Source organism: Schistocerca piceifrons, chromosome 2 (assembly GCF_021461385.2).
Source record: "Schistocerca piceifrons isolate TAMUIC-IGC-003096 chromosome 2, iqSchPice1.1, whole genome shotgun sequence".
NCBI lineage: Eukaryota > Metazoa > Arthropoda > Insecta > Orthoptera > Acrididae > Schistocerca > Schistocerca piceifrons.
The window spans coordinates 511,078,713-511,096,314 of record NC_060139.1 but is presented as its reverse complement, the minus strand read 5'-3'; the positions used below and the strand labels follow the sequence as shown (position 1 = coordinate 511,096,314).

The 17,602-nt window shown below is 40.6% G+C and overlaps 1 protein-coding gene across 1 annotated transcript in view; it reads right to left on the bottom strand.

The window, feature by feature from the left end:
- The window catches only part of LOC124777134 (juvenile hormone esterase-like), a 170,856-nt gene that overhangs the window by 89,584 nt on the left and 63,670 nt on the right, over nucleotides 1-17,602 (bottom strand). The window contains exons 4-5 of the mRNA XM_047252427.1: nucleotides 1,077-1,262; nucleotides 219-415 (exon numbers count right to left, since the gene is read on the bottom strand). Coding sequence (XP_047108383.1) covers nucleotides 219-415; nucleotides 1,077-1,262 — 383 coding nt within the window. The remainder of the gene's footprint in view (nucleotides 1-218; nucleotides 416-1,076; nucleotides 1,263-17,602) is intronic.

The following is a 17,602-nucleotide window of genomic DNA, read 5'->3' as shown; positions in this document are numbered from 1 at the left end:
CATGACAATAGGCCTAACTTTCCATCGGACGGTTCGGAGACGGTTTGTTTTTCGTGTATTCGTGGACTTGCAATGATCAACCTCTTGTTCACACTGTTAGACGAGAGTATCATCAGTATGACAAAGAAATACTTTCCTCCATTACATTAACACGCAGTATACCGCTTCTGCATTCCAATACCTCTGTCTGACTCGTCACGTTTCCTCTTTCTCCTCACCTCTTGTGTAAAAGCCTCCTCCATGTTCTCTATAAGCTTCCTGGGTGGTTGATCCCTCATGAATGCTAGCAGATCCTCAGAACTCTCTCCAGTGAAGCCAAGGAACTTGGCGAGCCGGAACGTCCTGTCTCTCAGCGATGAACACACAGACTCTCGAGACGTAGCTCCGCTCTGCAGGATGGCCCTGTGGAACAGACCTGTGAAAAAGAATCCGTCATTAGTGTCGCAACTGTCACCTAAAATTGACCACTACCAATACCTAACAGTACGCTTACAGGCCCGAAGAGACACGTTTCTCAACCTATATTCGTCAAAAGCCAACTCAAGGGTTCGTTACACCCTCTAATTAGTACCAAATCTCAGGGAACACCTCAATCAGAATCTTAAAATTCTTCGGTCCATTGACAGTTTCATTAGTTTTCGGGCGTGTAGGCGTGTCCTCGTTAATTCTGATTCCTATTGCTTGTAATATCACCACTCTCAAGCGTAATTCTGTCTCTTCGCTGTCTGGGATTCCGACTCCTGTAAATCACTGGTGGAAGCTGGGATATAGCAGAGAAATAGCTTAACCAAAGCTTGAGGGTAATTTTTTTCATTATGGATCTTCGACCCTGCAGTGCAGTATGCTCTTTTAAACAAATTTCTAGCACATGAAAGTGTGCACCGGACTCGAAATCTTACCTGTACCTTTCCCATTCGCTGATAATTAAGAGACTTTGTGCAATCAATGTGCGACTCAAGGCCCATGTACACAACTGCCCTGAGCTGTATATTTCACAATCACTTGAAAAGGCAGGGTCATCTTTCGTGTGGTCGTAATGCATTTAGGTGTGTTGATATAGATAAACAGTTTCTTACCCTTGGTTGCCGGAGACAAGATGAGCAGATGGCAGGAAAAAGCACCGGCACTCTCACCAAATATCGTCACATTCTCAGGATCGCCTCCGAAGTGGGATATGTTGCTCCTGATCCACCTGAGCGCCATAACTTGGTCTTTAAGGCCTGCGTTTCCGGGAATTACCTCGTCTCCAGTCGACAAGAAACCTGTGGCACAATTTATTCGTACACGTATCTATTTCAGTAAATTCTCCTCGTACACGTCAAGTTTCTAGAGTTATTTCTAAGAAATGAAAAAAACAACTTGCTCCAAATTTCCTCTTTACTTAGATTGTTAAGGGACAAACAGAACGATGTATGTAAACCATCATTTTCCTATGGGTGTAAAGAATATTCATAACGCTGTTAACAGATTGCATTGCATATGTAAGATCTTTTAATTTTGGCCTGTTCACGGTACGGGGAAACCTCCCGTAATCTTCATTCCTAAATTCTATAGGTGTTACGTTCTTCGACCTGTTATGATCAAAAAACTTTCTTTCGTCAATCTCCATGGACAAGGTACTTTCGAGCTCCCTGTAATGTTACGTATATCTAAATAATATTTAAAAATAATACTCTGTCACGAGCTGCACTATTGAAATATTTTATTGGAGTTGATGAATAAAATAAATTAGAAATGCTTGGAAGCCACTGAAAAATTAATGGCGCAAAGTTCCATTCAAGTATGGCTCTCTAACGGCCCCGTGACTCTTTCACGTCACCTAGAGAGACATTTTACGAATAACTGTACGTCGACTTTCTATATCTAGTTTTCTCATGCTTTTATTCCGGAGCGAAAGCTTTATGGTCGGTGTTTTAAAGTTCACTCGACGCTTTCCATTTTTAGCAAGGTGATGCAGCCACACCTGACGAATTCCAGAACTGCCACCATCATCAAATGATATCAATTCGATAGATACTCTTAACGTACGTGGTCTAGGGGTAGCGTCTTTGATTCATAATCAAAACGTCTTCGGTCCTAGGTTCGATCCCTGCCACTGCCTAAATTTTGATAAATAATCAGCATTGGCGGCCGAAGACTTCCGGCATAAGAAGTCAGCCTCATTGTGCCAACGGCCTAGTCAAAGAGGGCGGCGGAGCGGATAAAGGTTCAGGGCACTCTCTTGTCACAGGGGTGGGATATTGCCCCTAAAGGCCGGAAGAATCAGCAATGATCAACGACATGAGGATTCAGAAGGCAATGGAAACCACTGCATTAAAGGACATGCGGCCTGTAATTGAAGAAGTGTCATGATGATCTCTCCATTGGCAAAAGATTCGGGAATAGTCCGCCATTCGGATCTCCGGGAGGGGACTGCCAAGGGGGAGGTTACCATGAGAAAAAGATTGAATAATCAACGAAAGGATAACGTTCTACGAGTCGGGGCGTGGAATGTCAGAAACTTGAACGTGGTAGGGAAACTAGAAAATCTGAAAAGGGAAATGCAAAGGCTCAATCTAGATATAGTAGGGGTCAGTGAAGTGAAGTGGAAGGAAGACAAGGATTTCTGGTCAGATGAGTATCGGGTAATATCAACAGCAGCAGTAAATGGTATAACAGGTGTAGGATTCGTTATGAATAGGAAGGTAGGGCAGAGGGTGTGTTACTGTGAACAGTTCAGTGACCGAGTTGTTCTAATCAGAATCGACAGCAGACCAACACCGACAACGATAGTTCAGGTATACATGCCGACGTCGTAAGCTGAAGATGAACAGATAGAGAAAGTGTATGACGATATTGAAAGGGTAATACAGTATGTAAAGGTGGACGAAAATCTAATAGTCATGGGCGACTGGAATGCAGTTGTAGGGGAAGGAGTAGAAGAAAAAGTTACAGGAGAATATGGTCTTGGGACAAGGAATGAAAGAGGAGAGAGACTAATTGAGTTCAGTAACAAGTTTCAGCTAGTAATAGCGAATACCCTGTTCAAGAATCACAAGAGGAGGAGGTATACATGGAAAAGGCCGGGAAATACGGGAAGATTTCAATTAGATTACATCATGGTCAGACAGAGATTCCGAAATCAGATACTGGATTGTAAGGTGTACCAAGGAGCAGATGTAGACACAGATCACAATATAGTAGTAATGAAGAGTAGGCTGAAGTTCAATACATTAGTCAGGAAGAATCAATACGCAAAGAAATGGGATACGGAAATACTAAGGAATGACGAGATACGTTTGAAGTTCTCTAACGCTATAGATACAGCAATAAGGAACAGCGCAGTAGGCAGTACAGTTGAAGAGGAATGGACATCTCTAAAAAGGGCCATCACAGAAGTTGGGAAGGAAAACATAGGTACAAAGAAGGTAGCTGCGAAGAAACCATGGGTAACAGAAGAAATACTTCAGTTGATTGATGAAAGGAGGAAGTACAAACATTTTCTCGGAAAATCAGGAATACAGAAATACAAGTCGCTGAGGAATGAAATAAATAGGAAGTGCAGGGAAGCTAAGACGAAATGGCTGCAGGAAAAATGTGAAGACATCGAAAAAGATATGATTGTCGGAAGGACAGACTCAGCATACAGGAAAGTCGAAACAACCTTTGGTGACATTAAAAGCAACGGTGGTAACATTAAGAGTGCAACGGGAATTCCACTGTTAAATGCGGAGGAGAGAGAGCAGATAGGTGGAAAGAATACATTGAAAGCCTCTATGAGGGTGAAGATTTGTCTGATGTGATAGAAGAAGAAACAGGAGTCGATTTTGAAGAGATAGGGGATCCAGTATTAGAATCGGAATTTAAAAGAGCTTTGGAGGACTTACGGTCAAATAAGGCAGAAGGGATAGATAACATTACATCAGAATTTCTAAAATCATTGGGGGAAGTGGCAACAAAACGACTATTCACGTTGGTGTGTAGAATATATGAGTCTGGCGACATACCATCTGACTTTCGGAAAAGCATCATCCACACAATTCCGAAGACGGCAAGAGCTCACAAGTGCGAGAGTTATCGCACAATCAGCTTAACAGCTCATGCATCGAAGCTGCTTACAAGAACAATATACAGAAGAATGGAAAAGAAAATTGAGAATGCGCTAGGTGACGATCAGTTTGGCTAAATCCGAGAAAGACGAAGGTAATGAGAAGTAGTAGAAATGAGAACAGCGAGAAACTTAACATCAGGATTGATGGTCATGAAGTCAATGAAGTTAAGGAATTCTGCTACCTAGGGAGTAAAATAACCAATGACGGACGGAGCAAGGAGGACATCATAAGCAGACTCGCTATGGCAAAAAAGGTATTTCTGGCCAAGAGAAGTCTACTAATATCAAATACCGGCCTTAATTTGAGGAAGAAATTTCTGAGGATGCACGTCTGGAGTACAGCATTGTATGGAAGTGAAACATGGACTGTGGGAAAACCGGAACAGAAGAGAATCGAAGCATTTGAGATGTGGTACTATAGACGAATTTTGAAAATTAGGTGGACTGATAAGATAAGGAATGAGGAGGTTGTACGCAGAATCGGAGAGGAAAGGAATATGTGGAAAACACTGATAAGGAGAAGGGACAGGATGATAGGACATCTGCTAAGACATGAGGGAATGACTTCCATGGTACTAGAGGGAGCTGTAGAGGGCAAAAACTGTATAGGAAGACAGAAACTGGAATACGTCAAGCAAATAATTGAGGACGTAGGTTGCAAGTGCTACTCTGAGATGAAGAGGTTAGCACAGAAAAGGAATTCGTGGCGGGCCGCATCAAACCAGTCATTAGACTGATGACCAAAAAAAAAAAAAATTTCGGCATTTCGTCTCCAACAAAGAAATAAACCAGCAGTAGCTGCTCATATCTTCGAAACTGTACACACTTTTTACAGTTTTGAAAACGACTTAAAGACGTTAAAAACAAAGCTGAAAAATGTATGTCCTACAATATTTAGAAATTTTCATTCTCAGTATTACGCAACAAAATTACACACGTAGCGTAACCGAAAGATAACGAGTACACCGGAGTTCTCAATATTTTGAAAAAACTTCGCCTTAAAGTATCGCACTCACTGTAAGCTCTTGTTTCATAAGATCTTCATGTCTTCCTTCAAGACTCAACTCGTCACAAACAATTTGTACAACTACTCCGTACTTTTTATATTACGCCTTATTTCTCGTAGGAGTAAGAAAGTATAGTCCTTAACAACAGTCTAGTTTCTTACCAATGTATCCTATCTATAAGCAGAACTACCGTAAGCGAATGTACTCGAATTTGCCCATACATAATTTTTATTTTCAGCGATTTCATAATTATGCTAGTTGGCGACAAATGTAATGGAAGCTAAAATAACTTAAAGGAATTTCGTCATGGACAAACAGTGAAACATATTCTCGAAATATGAAGGTATCTTATAGCGCTGTAATTTGTTTCTACTAACGATCATAATTTTTACGTTTATATAACAATGTCTCCTTGGGTACGATTGCTACACTAGTTAATGACGGAAAGCCGGATGGGAATCTTGGAAACACTAACGACGGATCTTTCCCTAGAAAATACGTGTCGGAAATCAAAATCAGAAAACTCGAAATACATAAACTAGTCTCTCTTATCTTGTTTTTAGGTTTTAAGAGCGAGACTTACGTTGGAGGTAGTAGATTTGTTGATGAATGTATCTCTCGAACATCGAGTGTTCAAATTGTTGCAGCAGTGTTTCGCGGGATAAAACAGTGTTTCTTCCATGTTTATTTAAGTTGCTAGTGCACCTCTGACAAATCTCTGTGTACAGCGTAGTGCCGTCGTACCACCCTAACAGCTCGTTTAATCATTAGGTATTTCCATCAGGTTCATTAGGACCTGTTATTATCCCTCAGGCAGCCTGACAACCTGTTTGTTTACGTAAAGAACCTACTCCGTCTCATTTGGATCCACACGACTGTCATGCCGTTTCCCTCTAACATTTACTCTGCAGTACGGCTTACAGCGTTCTATGAATAAAAAGTTATTCTAATGTATTAGGTATTGGAAACTACAATTTGTCTGATCGCAGCTCGTTTGCTAGCTCGTAGCATGGTACATTGTTAAATGCCTTTCAAATATCTAGGAAGAAGTATGGACCAAATCACTTCCACATCCAAGCTGGAACTTATAATCGGTAGCCTTCTACGAAAAAGCGAGCTGTGTTTCACATGGGTGGCGTTTTCTGAAACTGTTGGGTCTATGAGACACTTTTCAGATCTTCAAAGAATGTCATAATGAAAGACCTTGGGGTACGTGGTACGATACTTGAAGAAACGGTCTGAAATTAATTTTGGAACTGTATGCAGCCGCCTACGCTACTGGCCTTTAAAATTGCTACACCACGAAGATGACGTGCTACAGACGCGAAATTTAACCGACAGGAAGAAGATGCTGTGATATGCAATTGATTAGCTTATGAGGGCATTCACACAAGGTTGGCGCCGGTGGAGACACCTACAACATGCTGACATGAGGAGAATTTCCAACCGATTTCTCATACACAAACAGTAGTTGACTGGCGTTGCCTGGTGAAACGTTGTTGTGATGCCTCGTGTAAGGAGAAGAAATGCGTACCATCACGTTTCCGACTATGATAAATGTCGGATTGCAGCATATCGCGATTGCGGTTTATCGTATCGCGACATTGCTGCTAGTCTGAGTCGAGGTCCAATGACTGTTAGCAGAATATAGAATCCGTGGGCTCAATGGGGTAATACGGAACGCCGTGTTGGAATTCGACGGCCTCGTATCAGTAGCAGTCGAGATGACAGGAATCTTATCCGCACGGCTGTAACGGATCGTGCAGCCACGTCTCGATCCATCTGTCAACAGATGGGGACGTTTGCAAGGTAGCAACCATCTGCACGAACAGTTCGATGACGTTTGCAGCAGCATGGACTATGAGCTCGGAGACCATGGCTGCGGTCACCCTCGACGCTGCATTACAGAAAGGAGCGCCTGCGACGGTGTACTCAACGACGAATCTGTGTGCACGAATGACAAAACGTCATTTTTTCGGATGAATCCAGGTTCTGTTTACAGTGTTTCGTGACATCGCAGTGATCGCACATTGGAAGCGTGTATTCATCGCCATACTGGCGTATCACCCGGCGTGATGGTATGGGGTGCCACTGGTTACACGTCTCGGTCACCTCTTGTTCGCATTGACGGCTCTTTGAACAGTGGACGTTACATTTCAGATGTGTTACGACCCGTGGCTCTACCCTTCATTAGATCCCTGCGAAACCCTACATTTCAGCAGGATAATGCACGACCGCATGTTGCAGGTTCTGTAAGGGGCCTTTGCGGATACAGAAAATGTTCCACTGCTGCCCTGGCCAGATCATTCTCCAGATCTCTCACCAATTGAAAGCGTCTGGTCAATGGTGGCCGAGCATCTGACTCGTCACAATACGCCAGTCACTACTCTTGATGAACTGTGGTATCGTGTTGAAGCTGCATGGGCAGCTGTACCTGTACAAGCGATCCAAGCTCTGTTTGACTCAATACCCAGGCGTATCGTGGCTGTTATTACGGCCAGAGGTGGTTTGTCAGGGTACTGAATTCTCAAGATCTATGCACCCAAATTGCGTGAAAATGTAATCACATGTCAGTTATAGTATAATATATTTGTGGAATGATTACACGTTCATCATCTGCATTTCTTCTTGGTGTAGTAATTTTGATGGTCGGTAGTGTATTACCATCTCTATAATCGAGAGTAATTTGCATTCTTTTCCAGTCACAGACGACTATTAAAAGGATTCTCGAAAAATATTTATCACAAAATGTACTAGTTCTTCAGAATTTTAAATATAAATAGGTAATGGCAATCCCACCGTTGGTTGGTTGCGTGTTAGCTATCAAAGTAGACGTGAAATATTTCATTTACAATATACAGATTGTGATTACATAATCGAATATTATATAGTAATCAGACACGTCTGTATATTTCCAAATCACGGCGTGCTTTTGTTTTGCCAAATTTCTTTGTGACGTCCATGATTCACTCCTTCTTCAAAATACACACCGCGTAAGTTATAGAACGTGGAGCCCCTCCACAGTCTGTACTATCAGCAGTACTCCCTGAACAAGATGACGAATCAATAGACTTTGCTGTTAGCCCTTGTATTTACTCGAATACACATTTATGATAAATTTATAGTCCACATTACTAACAAAATTTGTTTTGATCTCTAAAACAGGGGTCATAATTATGAATGACAAAGAAAATGAAATTATCTGTAGAAAATGGTGTTAAAATACTCTATGTTCGTAATAGAGAAGAAAAAATAAAAAATATTATCTAGAGACGTTCTACAAACTTTCTTCTACTGTTGAAACAAAGTATAACATATAAATTATGGTTCATATTGTAGGTTCTCCAGGTGCTTGGACCTCAGTAGAAAAATCGAGCCTGTATTACGTGAAGTAGCATACAAAATTCTGACTACCAACCTAACAGCCTGTATCTCCATCTTTCGCGGGTATAAAAGCGGCGACGCGTCCTTGCATGGAATCAATGAGGCCTTGGTAGGTCGTTGTATGTTTGTCAACACATAAGCAAGCAGAAATCACGTTATTCCCGTAAATTCCATAGAGTGTTGAGAGGGGTGGGGGGGGGGGGAGGGGGAGGGGGTGGGGGAAGGACTATGAGCTCCGTCGCCACTTTCAGTCACATCTCAGTGCGTTCGATCGGTTCAGATCTGGCTGGTTGGGTGGCCACCACATCAATTGGAACTCACCACTGTGTTCCTCGAACCAATTCATCACACTGATGACTCATTATCTTGTTGAAAAATGCCACTACCGTCGGGAAACATCATCGTCATGAAACGGTGTACGTGGTCTGCATCCAGTGTACGATACTTGCACGAGCTCCGCTGGACCCGTGGATACGTACGTGAATGATCTCCGGAGCATAATGGATACAGCTTGTCCCTGTCCCGCAATACAGATGTCAAGGAGCTGTTCCCCTGAAAGATGACGGATTGGCGCCCTCCCATTGGCATGATGAAGAAGATATCGGGATTCATCAGACCTTGCAACGCTCTGTTACTGAGCCAACGTTCAGTGATGATTGTCACATGCCCATTTCAGTCGTAGTTGCTGAAGTCGTGGTGTTAATACTGGCATACGCAAAGCTCGTCGGCTGCGTAGGCCCATCGCTAGATGTGTGTCCGCCTAACATGTGTTCAGACACGGTTATGGTCTGCCCATCATTACAGTCTAATCTTCTTAGTTCCGTTAAAGTTCGCCACCTGCCCTGTTTTACCAGTCTCCGACTGCTATGTCCAAGGCGGCCGCCCAATCCCATGACGTCTGGACATGGTTTCACCACATGTTCAAGACGCTCACCACAGCACTCGTCGAACACCCGACAAATGGTGCAGTTTCCAAAACGCTCTTGCCGAGCCTCGGTGAAACTCAAATCTCACGCATTCCTCGTTCTACATGAGGACAGCACTCTAACTGCACCGTGCGTGTGTCTGACTAGCAGTCATTCTTCGCCAGATGACGCTGCTATCGCCTGGACGGGCTTATAGCGATGGTAGGTCGGTGGTCATAATATTCCGGCTGAACAGCGTACATCATGAGTGAGTCTGTGTGTTTTTAATACTACTGTCAATGAAATGGTACTAATTATTACATCTTTTACGAACTTACGTAGGGAAAATCCCTTGCATTATTTGTGTTGCTATATCTTGACACAGTTGTATGTGATGTATGTGTATTGTAACTTTGTATGTTTCGGTGAATGACGTTTTCTGTAACCAGTACCTTAGGCAGGTGGGGAGCATCAGAACTTAAAACTTCGAGGCTCATCTTCCTATATCGCGTATTCCTTAAATATAAGGATTGGCTCGTTGCTCATACTAGTCATTCTCCCTTATATTGTTTAGTCATCATATTTAAAGTGCAGTCTAGATACACAAGTCAATCTCCTGCTACGTCTGATTTTCTTATAATTGCCTCATTTGTCCGTTTTAGGTGGCAAACTCCTTATGTTATTTGTCTAATGTATTATAATCACTAAGATGTGTCATTGTAAATGTGTAAGTAGGCTGTTTAGGTTCTTATATTGGTAACGCCGCCGCCACATAGCGCTCTCTGTATGAAAATCACTGGCTGTGCTGTGTGCAGTCTGTGGCTAGTTTGCATTGTTGTCTGCCATTGTAGTGTTGGGCAGCGGCAGCTGGATGTTAACAGCGCGTAGCGTTGCGCAGTTGGAGGTGAGCCGCCAGCAGTGGTGGATGTGGGGAGAGAGATGGCGGAGTTTTGTAATTTGTCATGAACTGCTAGTAAGGTAAATACATTGTTTGTTCTCTATTTAAATCTTTCATTTGCTAACTATGCCTATCAGTAGTTAGTGCCTTCCATAGTTTGAATCTTTTATTTAGCTGGCAGTAGTGGCGCTCGCTGTATTGCAGTAGTTCGAGTAATGAAGATTTTTGTGAGGTAAGTGATTTGTGAAAGGTATAGTTTAATGTTACTCAGGGCCATTCTTTTGCAGGGATCTTTGATAGTCAGATTGCGTTGCGCTAAAAATATTGTGTGTCAGTATAAGCACAGTCATGTATAATTGTTCAAAGGGGACGTTTCATATGTCGACCCTTAGGCTAGGATACCTCACTGGAATCTTCTGATTTTTTCTTGTAGTTTGTGTAGTTAGTGTAGCTATTGTTTACTGCTAGAGCGTAATTGTAGAGAGATTCTCCTTTGTAGTTGCAGTCTTTCATTGTTGGACAGTTGAATTAGAAGCTTTAGCTATCGTTTGGGCATTTAACAAATTCCGTTTCTTTCTTTCTGGTAAGCACGTAAAAGTATACAGTGATCATCGTGCATTACAATTTCTTATGTCTTCAAAATTAAATCATGACAGGTCGAAACCATCTACTATCTCACATCGTGCTCCGCTGTTTCCTGTCATTCCTTCTAAATTAAAAGAATTTGCTGCTGTTGATCTCTTGGGACCGCTTTTCAGAACATCTAATGGATTTGTGTACGTTCTAGTCGCTGTTGAACTTACTTCAAAATTTGTTTCTTTCACACCGTTACATAAAGCCACTGGGCGGTCTGTATCCAACGCCTTTGTTAAAAATTTCTTACGTGAAATTGGACAAGTTAGTAAAGTCATTTCAGATAACGGACCGCAATTCAGATCTGCTGTTTGGTCACGCATGCTTCGCAACCATAAAACCAAACCTGTTTTTATTTCATTGTACTCACCACATTGTAACCCCTCCGAACGGATTATGAAAGAAATCAAGAAGCTTTGCAGACTTTATTGTCACAGAAAGCATCAGCATTGGGACAGATAATTACACTTATTTCAAAACGTGCTGAATGAAATGCCTCATGATTCCACAGCTTTACCACCTACTCTTGTACTGAAGAATGAAGAACCACCGAACAGAATCAGAGAGCTTGTACCTTTCCCGAATACACGTAAACTTCGACACAAAGACATAATTGATTAGGCTCTTAAAAATATAAAATCTGCAGCAGACAAAATGGCTCTGAGTACTATGGGACTTAACAGCTGTGGTCATCAGTCCCCTAGAACTTAGAACTACTTAAACCTAACTAACCTAAGGACATCACACACATCCATGCCCGAGGCAGGATTCGAACCTGCGACCGTAGCAGTCGCGCGGTTCCGGACTGCGCGCCTAGAACCGCGAGAGCAGACAAAAGGAGAAAACTACACGGTAAAGCAAAAAAAAAAAAAAAATTGTATATTGGTCAGAAAGTTCTCATTAAAGCTCATTCATCGTCACATAAGAAGAAACACTTAAGTCACAAATTATTTCTAGTTTACAATGGACCATACAGAATCCGACGTATACCACATGATAATTGCGTTGAAGTTGAAACTCTGCGTACTAGGAAGAGTAAAGGTTTACACCACATTTCACATATAAAACCATTTATTGAGAGATAATCTGCTTTTTAACTTAGTCTTTGGTATAAAACTTTGCACTTCACATTTCTAGTATGCTTTGTCAGACTTAAGAAACTGTTAACATGCAACAATGTTTGAAGTTAAATATCCAATCTAGAACCTAGGGAACATTTTTAAACAGAAATTACGAATGCATTGTTATAGTGAACAGATGTCACAGTGTTATTGTGTGTGTACATTCTTGCTTGTTAGTTGCACGATTACGTAACGACTATAAGGCTCACATACTTAGAACATTTACCAGTACTGTTAATGACATTTTAATGCAACATTTTGGATTACTTGAAATTTGGTGTATCATGAGGTAAGTACATTGGCTTCTGCAGAACTTAGCTTTCGGAGGACGATAACTACGAAACTTCCACAGAGATTATGTTGCAACAAGACGCACATTTAGCGCTACAGGACACGTATTTGAGTGATTAATTTTGCACTTAAATCATTTATTTTTAAAAATATTTAAAGTACAATGATACAAAGGTTTCCGTGATACATTTCATTCCACTGCTGTAATCTGTAACACCTGAGGGTATAATTACATTAATCCGCAGGGGGGTACACGCCTACTTTGTGTACCATGTGTTTGGCAAGCACAAGGAGCCCTAGCTAATATGGTATTTGCTTCCACAACTTTACACATCGGTACCATATTTCTCTAACACAGAATTACACTGTTATCTGATCATTTAACAGAGAAAGAAACTTTTTTTTACTACATCAGTGACAGATGTTTACGTAATTACACAGTTGGATAACTTCACACTTATGAAACTGTATTTTGTCTGTACTTTGTAAACTGTTCATATCTTTTTGGAACCATTGTGACATTATGAGAGCTTTGAATGATATATTTGGTATGGGATCAAGATTTTTAAAGTACGTTTAAGGCAGATGACACTTTTGACATGAGCAGAGAATTTTTCTCAGGCTTTGAAATTATTAGAGGAAGCTACGACGATTTTGAGAGTTGACTGAGGTGTTATGATGTTATTATTACGATGACTATGTGTATTATGCTGTTGCAGTATGTTTAAGATCAGTAAGCTGATGCTATATGAGTTATTTGATTATGCTACATATCTGTAATGATGAAATATTGAAGAAGTGTCGACAAATAAGGTAAGGAATAATGAGTAGTGGTTAGGGACTCTGGTTTGTGAAAAAGGTTGTTGGAAACCAAGAACCGTACTTTAAGAGTTATGAAATGTGTGTATATGCGTGAATGTATCACAATGCTGGCGAAAATTTTTTGGACTCTGTTACATTTACAGGATTTTGTTTCTAAAGATTTGTAACGCAAATTCTTGACCTGTGAAATATTTTTATATGAGACTGCCACTGTAGCGGAAACTGGTGTCGTAAATATTTCGGTAAGAAAGTTAAGTGACCACCAGCACCTAATGCGTCATGGGCACCCAGCTGGGCGACAGTCGACTTAAAAAAAAGCCATTAGCGTGTGCCTTCCAGAGGCACAGGTGGAAAAAAAAGGGAGGCCATTATCATCGCTATTGATGTTCCTTTGTAGAAAGCATCGGAAAAACGACACGGTCGAACTTGATAACATATGATTACACTGTGGAGCTCTTAATTTATGATATTTACTTAATTGCCTAATGAAATGATGAGAAACATTTTACATCCATTGTCTTTCTAGTTGAGAGATACCTCATTTTGTTTAATATCTAGTTTCTAGCTGCACTGCAGCATTGGTTAAAATAAAATTTAATGTATGTACTAATATAGTTATTTTATGCCTACAGATCCAGTTAATAAGAAATTTATGATCTACTTCCAAGAAAACGAGGGCACATAAATAGACATTTCCCTTCACAGGAATTGCATAAATAATTTCTTTACGATTTGGTAACTTATCTGCTAGTGTAAGTTCTCATGATGCATCACTCTAGTGTTAAGATGTGACATAGATATTAGACATGGCCATTTTTAATGTACTATTTTTTCTGCTTGAGCTTTGTCATGTTTAGGTATAAGTTATTTCATTTTCTGGTGCTGTTTTCCAGGCATAGTGTTACTGAATTTGACTTTGTATTACGCTGTTAAGCCAGTTTACTACGCATTTATTTTTCTTGTTTGCTGCACAGTGCCCTATATTAGTTGTAATATTGCAATTGCTTTGCCAGTTTGAACTTTTTGTCATTGATGTTTGTGTTAATTGTTTTGTGCTGCTGCATTGCCTCGTTCCTTAGTTTAGTATCTGAGCTCAGTAGATTTAAGTTAGCTTAACAGGGGTAGACTATATAAAAGAATGAGTTGCGATGAAATGCATTGAGAAGTCATACGAAAAACGTACAGAAAGCAGGTATAGATAGGACTTTTTGGAAATAATGAAGAACTTAGGGAGATCTCCGAGAAGTAATGAAAGTTTTGTTTGCAAAATACTGCAGTAAAACAAACCCTGTCCTTTCCTTTTGTGTCATCCCTCTATATGTTTGTGTACCCTTGTGTATTTGTGTTTTTCCTGTCTTTATGTGTTTAGCTAATAAGAGTTATGTTGTAGAATTTTTCAAATACTATGTTATTTTCTTCATAAAGGCGTTTAGACATTATCTATTCTGTTTTGTTTTAATGCTCATGTGTGAAGTTGATGTTTCAAAAGTTATTCTGATCTTTATGTACGTACTTATGTCATAATTCTTGTAACACTGATATGCATCTTTATTTCTATTCTTTTGTAAAGCCTGTTTTACTACAAATGTTATCTGCACTATTATTTTCTTTAATGATGTATTTTGTACCTTTGTTATTGTATTCTTATGTTATAAAATTGTAATGGACACCAGTTCATCAGATTTAGTAACTTGTAAGTTACATTTCACTGCACACGCTTCTGTTGGTCGTAGTATATGGACAATATGTGAGAAGTAGGAACTGTTAGTGTTTGCACGTGTGTTAATAATTCAGCAAGGGACTGGATAACAGCATTGCTGGTTCTAAGAACATTTCAAACAAATTTTTTGTGAGTGGACATGTGGTGGTTTATGGACTTGCTATATTCTCCGCAACACTCTTCAATGGTGATTGTGCACCTGCACAGTCGCAACAGATGGCTCCTGGCCGTCTCTACAAGGACTGCAGTGGGTCTGCACCTTTGATGACCCACCAGTACCATTATTTCTACAAGGACTGCAGTGGGTCGGCATCTTTGATGACCCACCAGTACCATAATTTCTACAAGGACTGCAGTGGGTCTACACCTCTGGTGGCCCACCAATACCGTAATCTCTACCAGATCTACAGTGGGTCTACTCTGTGATGACCTACCTACCAGTATTCTTCAAAACTTCGAATGAGTCTGCTGTGGGTTTGCTCTGTTGTGGCCCATTGTCTGTCAGCATGTCAAGAGTCAGCACTGTCTTTCCATTGGAAGGACAACACTACTTCTTCAAGACTGCATGGAAATCCACTACTTCCGTGTGTATTGTCTTTTACTGCTCAGACTTTGAGAAAAGAAACGGCAGTTTCACTGTGATGAATGATCAGGACTGTCTTTATGGACTGTGAGAAAATTTTAGCTTTTGACCAACATTGTATCAATAAGTGTGTGCATTTGATTTCTTTGTTTTTGTATTTATGAAAAGTTTTTCAAATCTGTATTGGCCAATGCCCAAAACAATTGGAAAATTTTTTGTGGGGAGCATGGGGGCTATGTAAGTAGGCTGTTTAGGTTCTTATATTGGTAACGCCGCCGCCACATAGCGCTCTCTGTATGAAAATCACTGGCTGTGCTGTGTGCAGTCTGTGGCTAGTTTGCATTGTTGTCTGCCATTGTAGTGTTGGGCAGCGGCAGCTGGATGTTAACAGCGCGTAGCGTTGCGCAGTTGGAGGTGAGCCGCCAGCAGTGGTGGATGTGGGGAGAGAGATGGCGGAGTTTTGTAATTTGTCATGAACTGCTAGTAAGGTAAATACATTGTTTGTTCTCTATTTAAATCTTTCATTTGCTAACTATGCCTATCAGTAGTTAGTGCCTTCCGTAGTTTGAATCTTTTATTTAGCTGGCAGTAGTGGCGCTCGCTGTATTGCAGTAGTTCGAGTAATGAAGATTTTTGTGAGGTAAGTGATTTGTGAAAGGTATAGTTTAATGTTACTCAGGGCCATTCTTTTGCAGGGATCTTTGATAGTCAGATTGCGTTGCGCTAAAAATATTGTGTGTCAGTATAAGCACAGTCATGTATAATTGTTCAAAGGGGACGTTTCATATGTCGACCCTTAGGCTAGGATACCTCACTGGAATCTTCTGATTTTTTCTTGTAGTTTGTGTAGTTAGTGTAGCTATTGTTTATTGCTAGAGCGTAATTGTAGAGAGATTCTCCTTTGTAGTTGCAGTCTTTCATTGTTGGACAGTTGAATTAGAAGCTTTAGCTATCGTTTGGGCATTTAACAAATTCCGTTTCTTTCTTTCTGGTAAGCACGTAAAAGTATACAGTGATCATCGTGCATTACAATTTCTTATGTCTTCAAAATTAAATCATGACAGGTCGAAACCATCTACTATCTCACATCGTGCTCCGCTGTTTCCTGTCATTCCTTCTAAATTAAAAGAATTTGCTGCTGTTGATCTCTTGGGACCGCTTTTCAGAACATCTAATGGATTTGTGTACGTTCTAGTCGCTGTTGAACTTACTTCAAAATTTGTTTCTTTCACACCGTTACATAAAGCCACTGGGCGGTCTGTATCCAACGCCTTTGTTAAAAATTTCTTACGTGAAATTGGACATGTTAGTAAAGTCATTTCAGATAACGGACCGCAATTCAGATCTGCTGTTTGGTCACGCATGCTTCGCAACCATAAAACCAAACCTGTTTTTATTTCATTGTACTCACCACATTGTAACCCCTCCGAACGGATTATGAAAGAAATCAAGAAGCTTTGCAGACTTTATTGTCACAGAAAGCATCAGCATTGGGACAGATAATTACACTTATTTCAAAACGTGCTGAATGAAATGCCTCATGATTCCACTGCTTTACCACCTACTCTTGTACTGAAGAATGAAGAACCACCGAACAGAATCAGAGAGCTTGTACCTTTCCCGAATACATGTAAACTTCGACACAAAGACATAATTGATTAGGCTCTTAAAAATATAAAATCTGCAGCAGACAAAATGGCTCTGAGTACTATGGGACTTAACAGCTGTGGTCATCAGTCCCCTAGAACTTAGAACTACTTAAACCTAACTAACCTAAGGACATCACACACATCCATGCCCGAGGCAGGATTCGAACCTGCGACCGTAGCAGTCGCGCGGTTCCGGACTGCGCGCCTAGAACCGCGAGAGCAGACAAAAGGAGAAAACTACACGGTAAAGCAAAAAAAAAAAAAAAAATTGTATATTGGTCAGAAAGTTCTCATTAAAGCTCATTCATCGTCACATAAGACGAAACACTTAAGTCACAAATTATTTCTAGTTTACAATGGACCATACAGAATCCGACGTATACCACATGATAATTGCGTTGAAGTTGAAACTCTGCGTACTAGGCAGAGTAAAGGTTTACACCACATTTCACATATAAAACCATTTATTGAGAGATAATCTGCTTTTTAACTTAGTCTT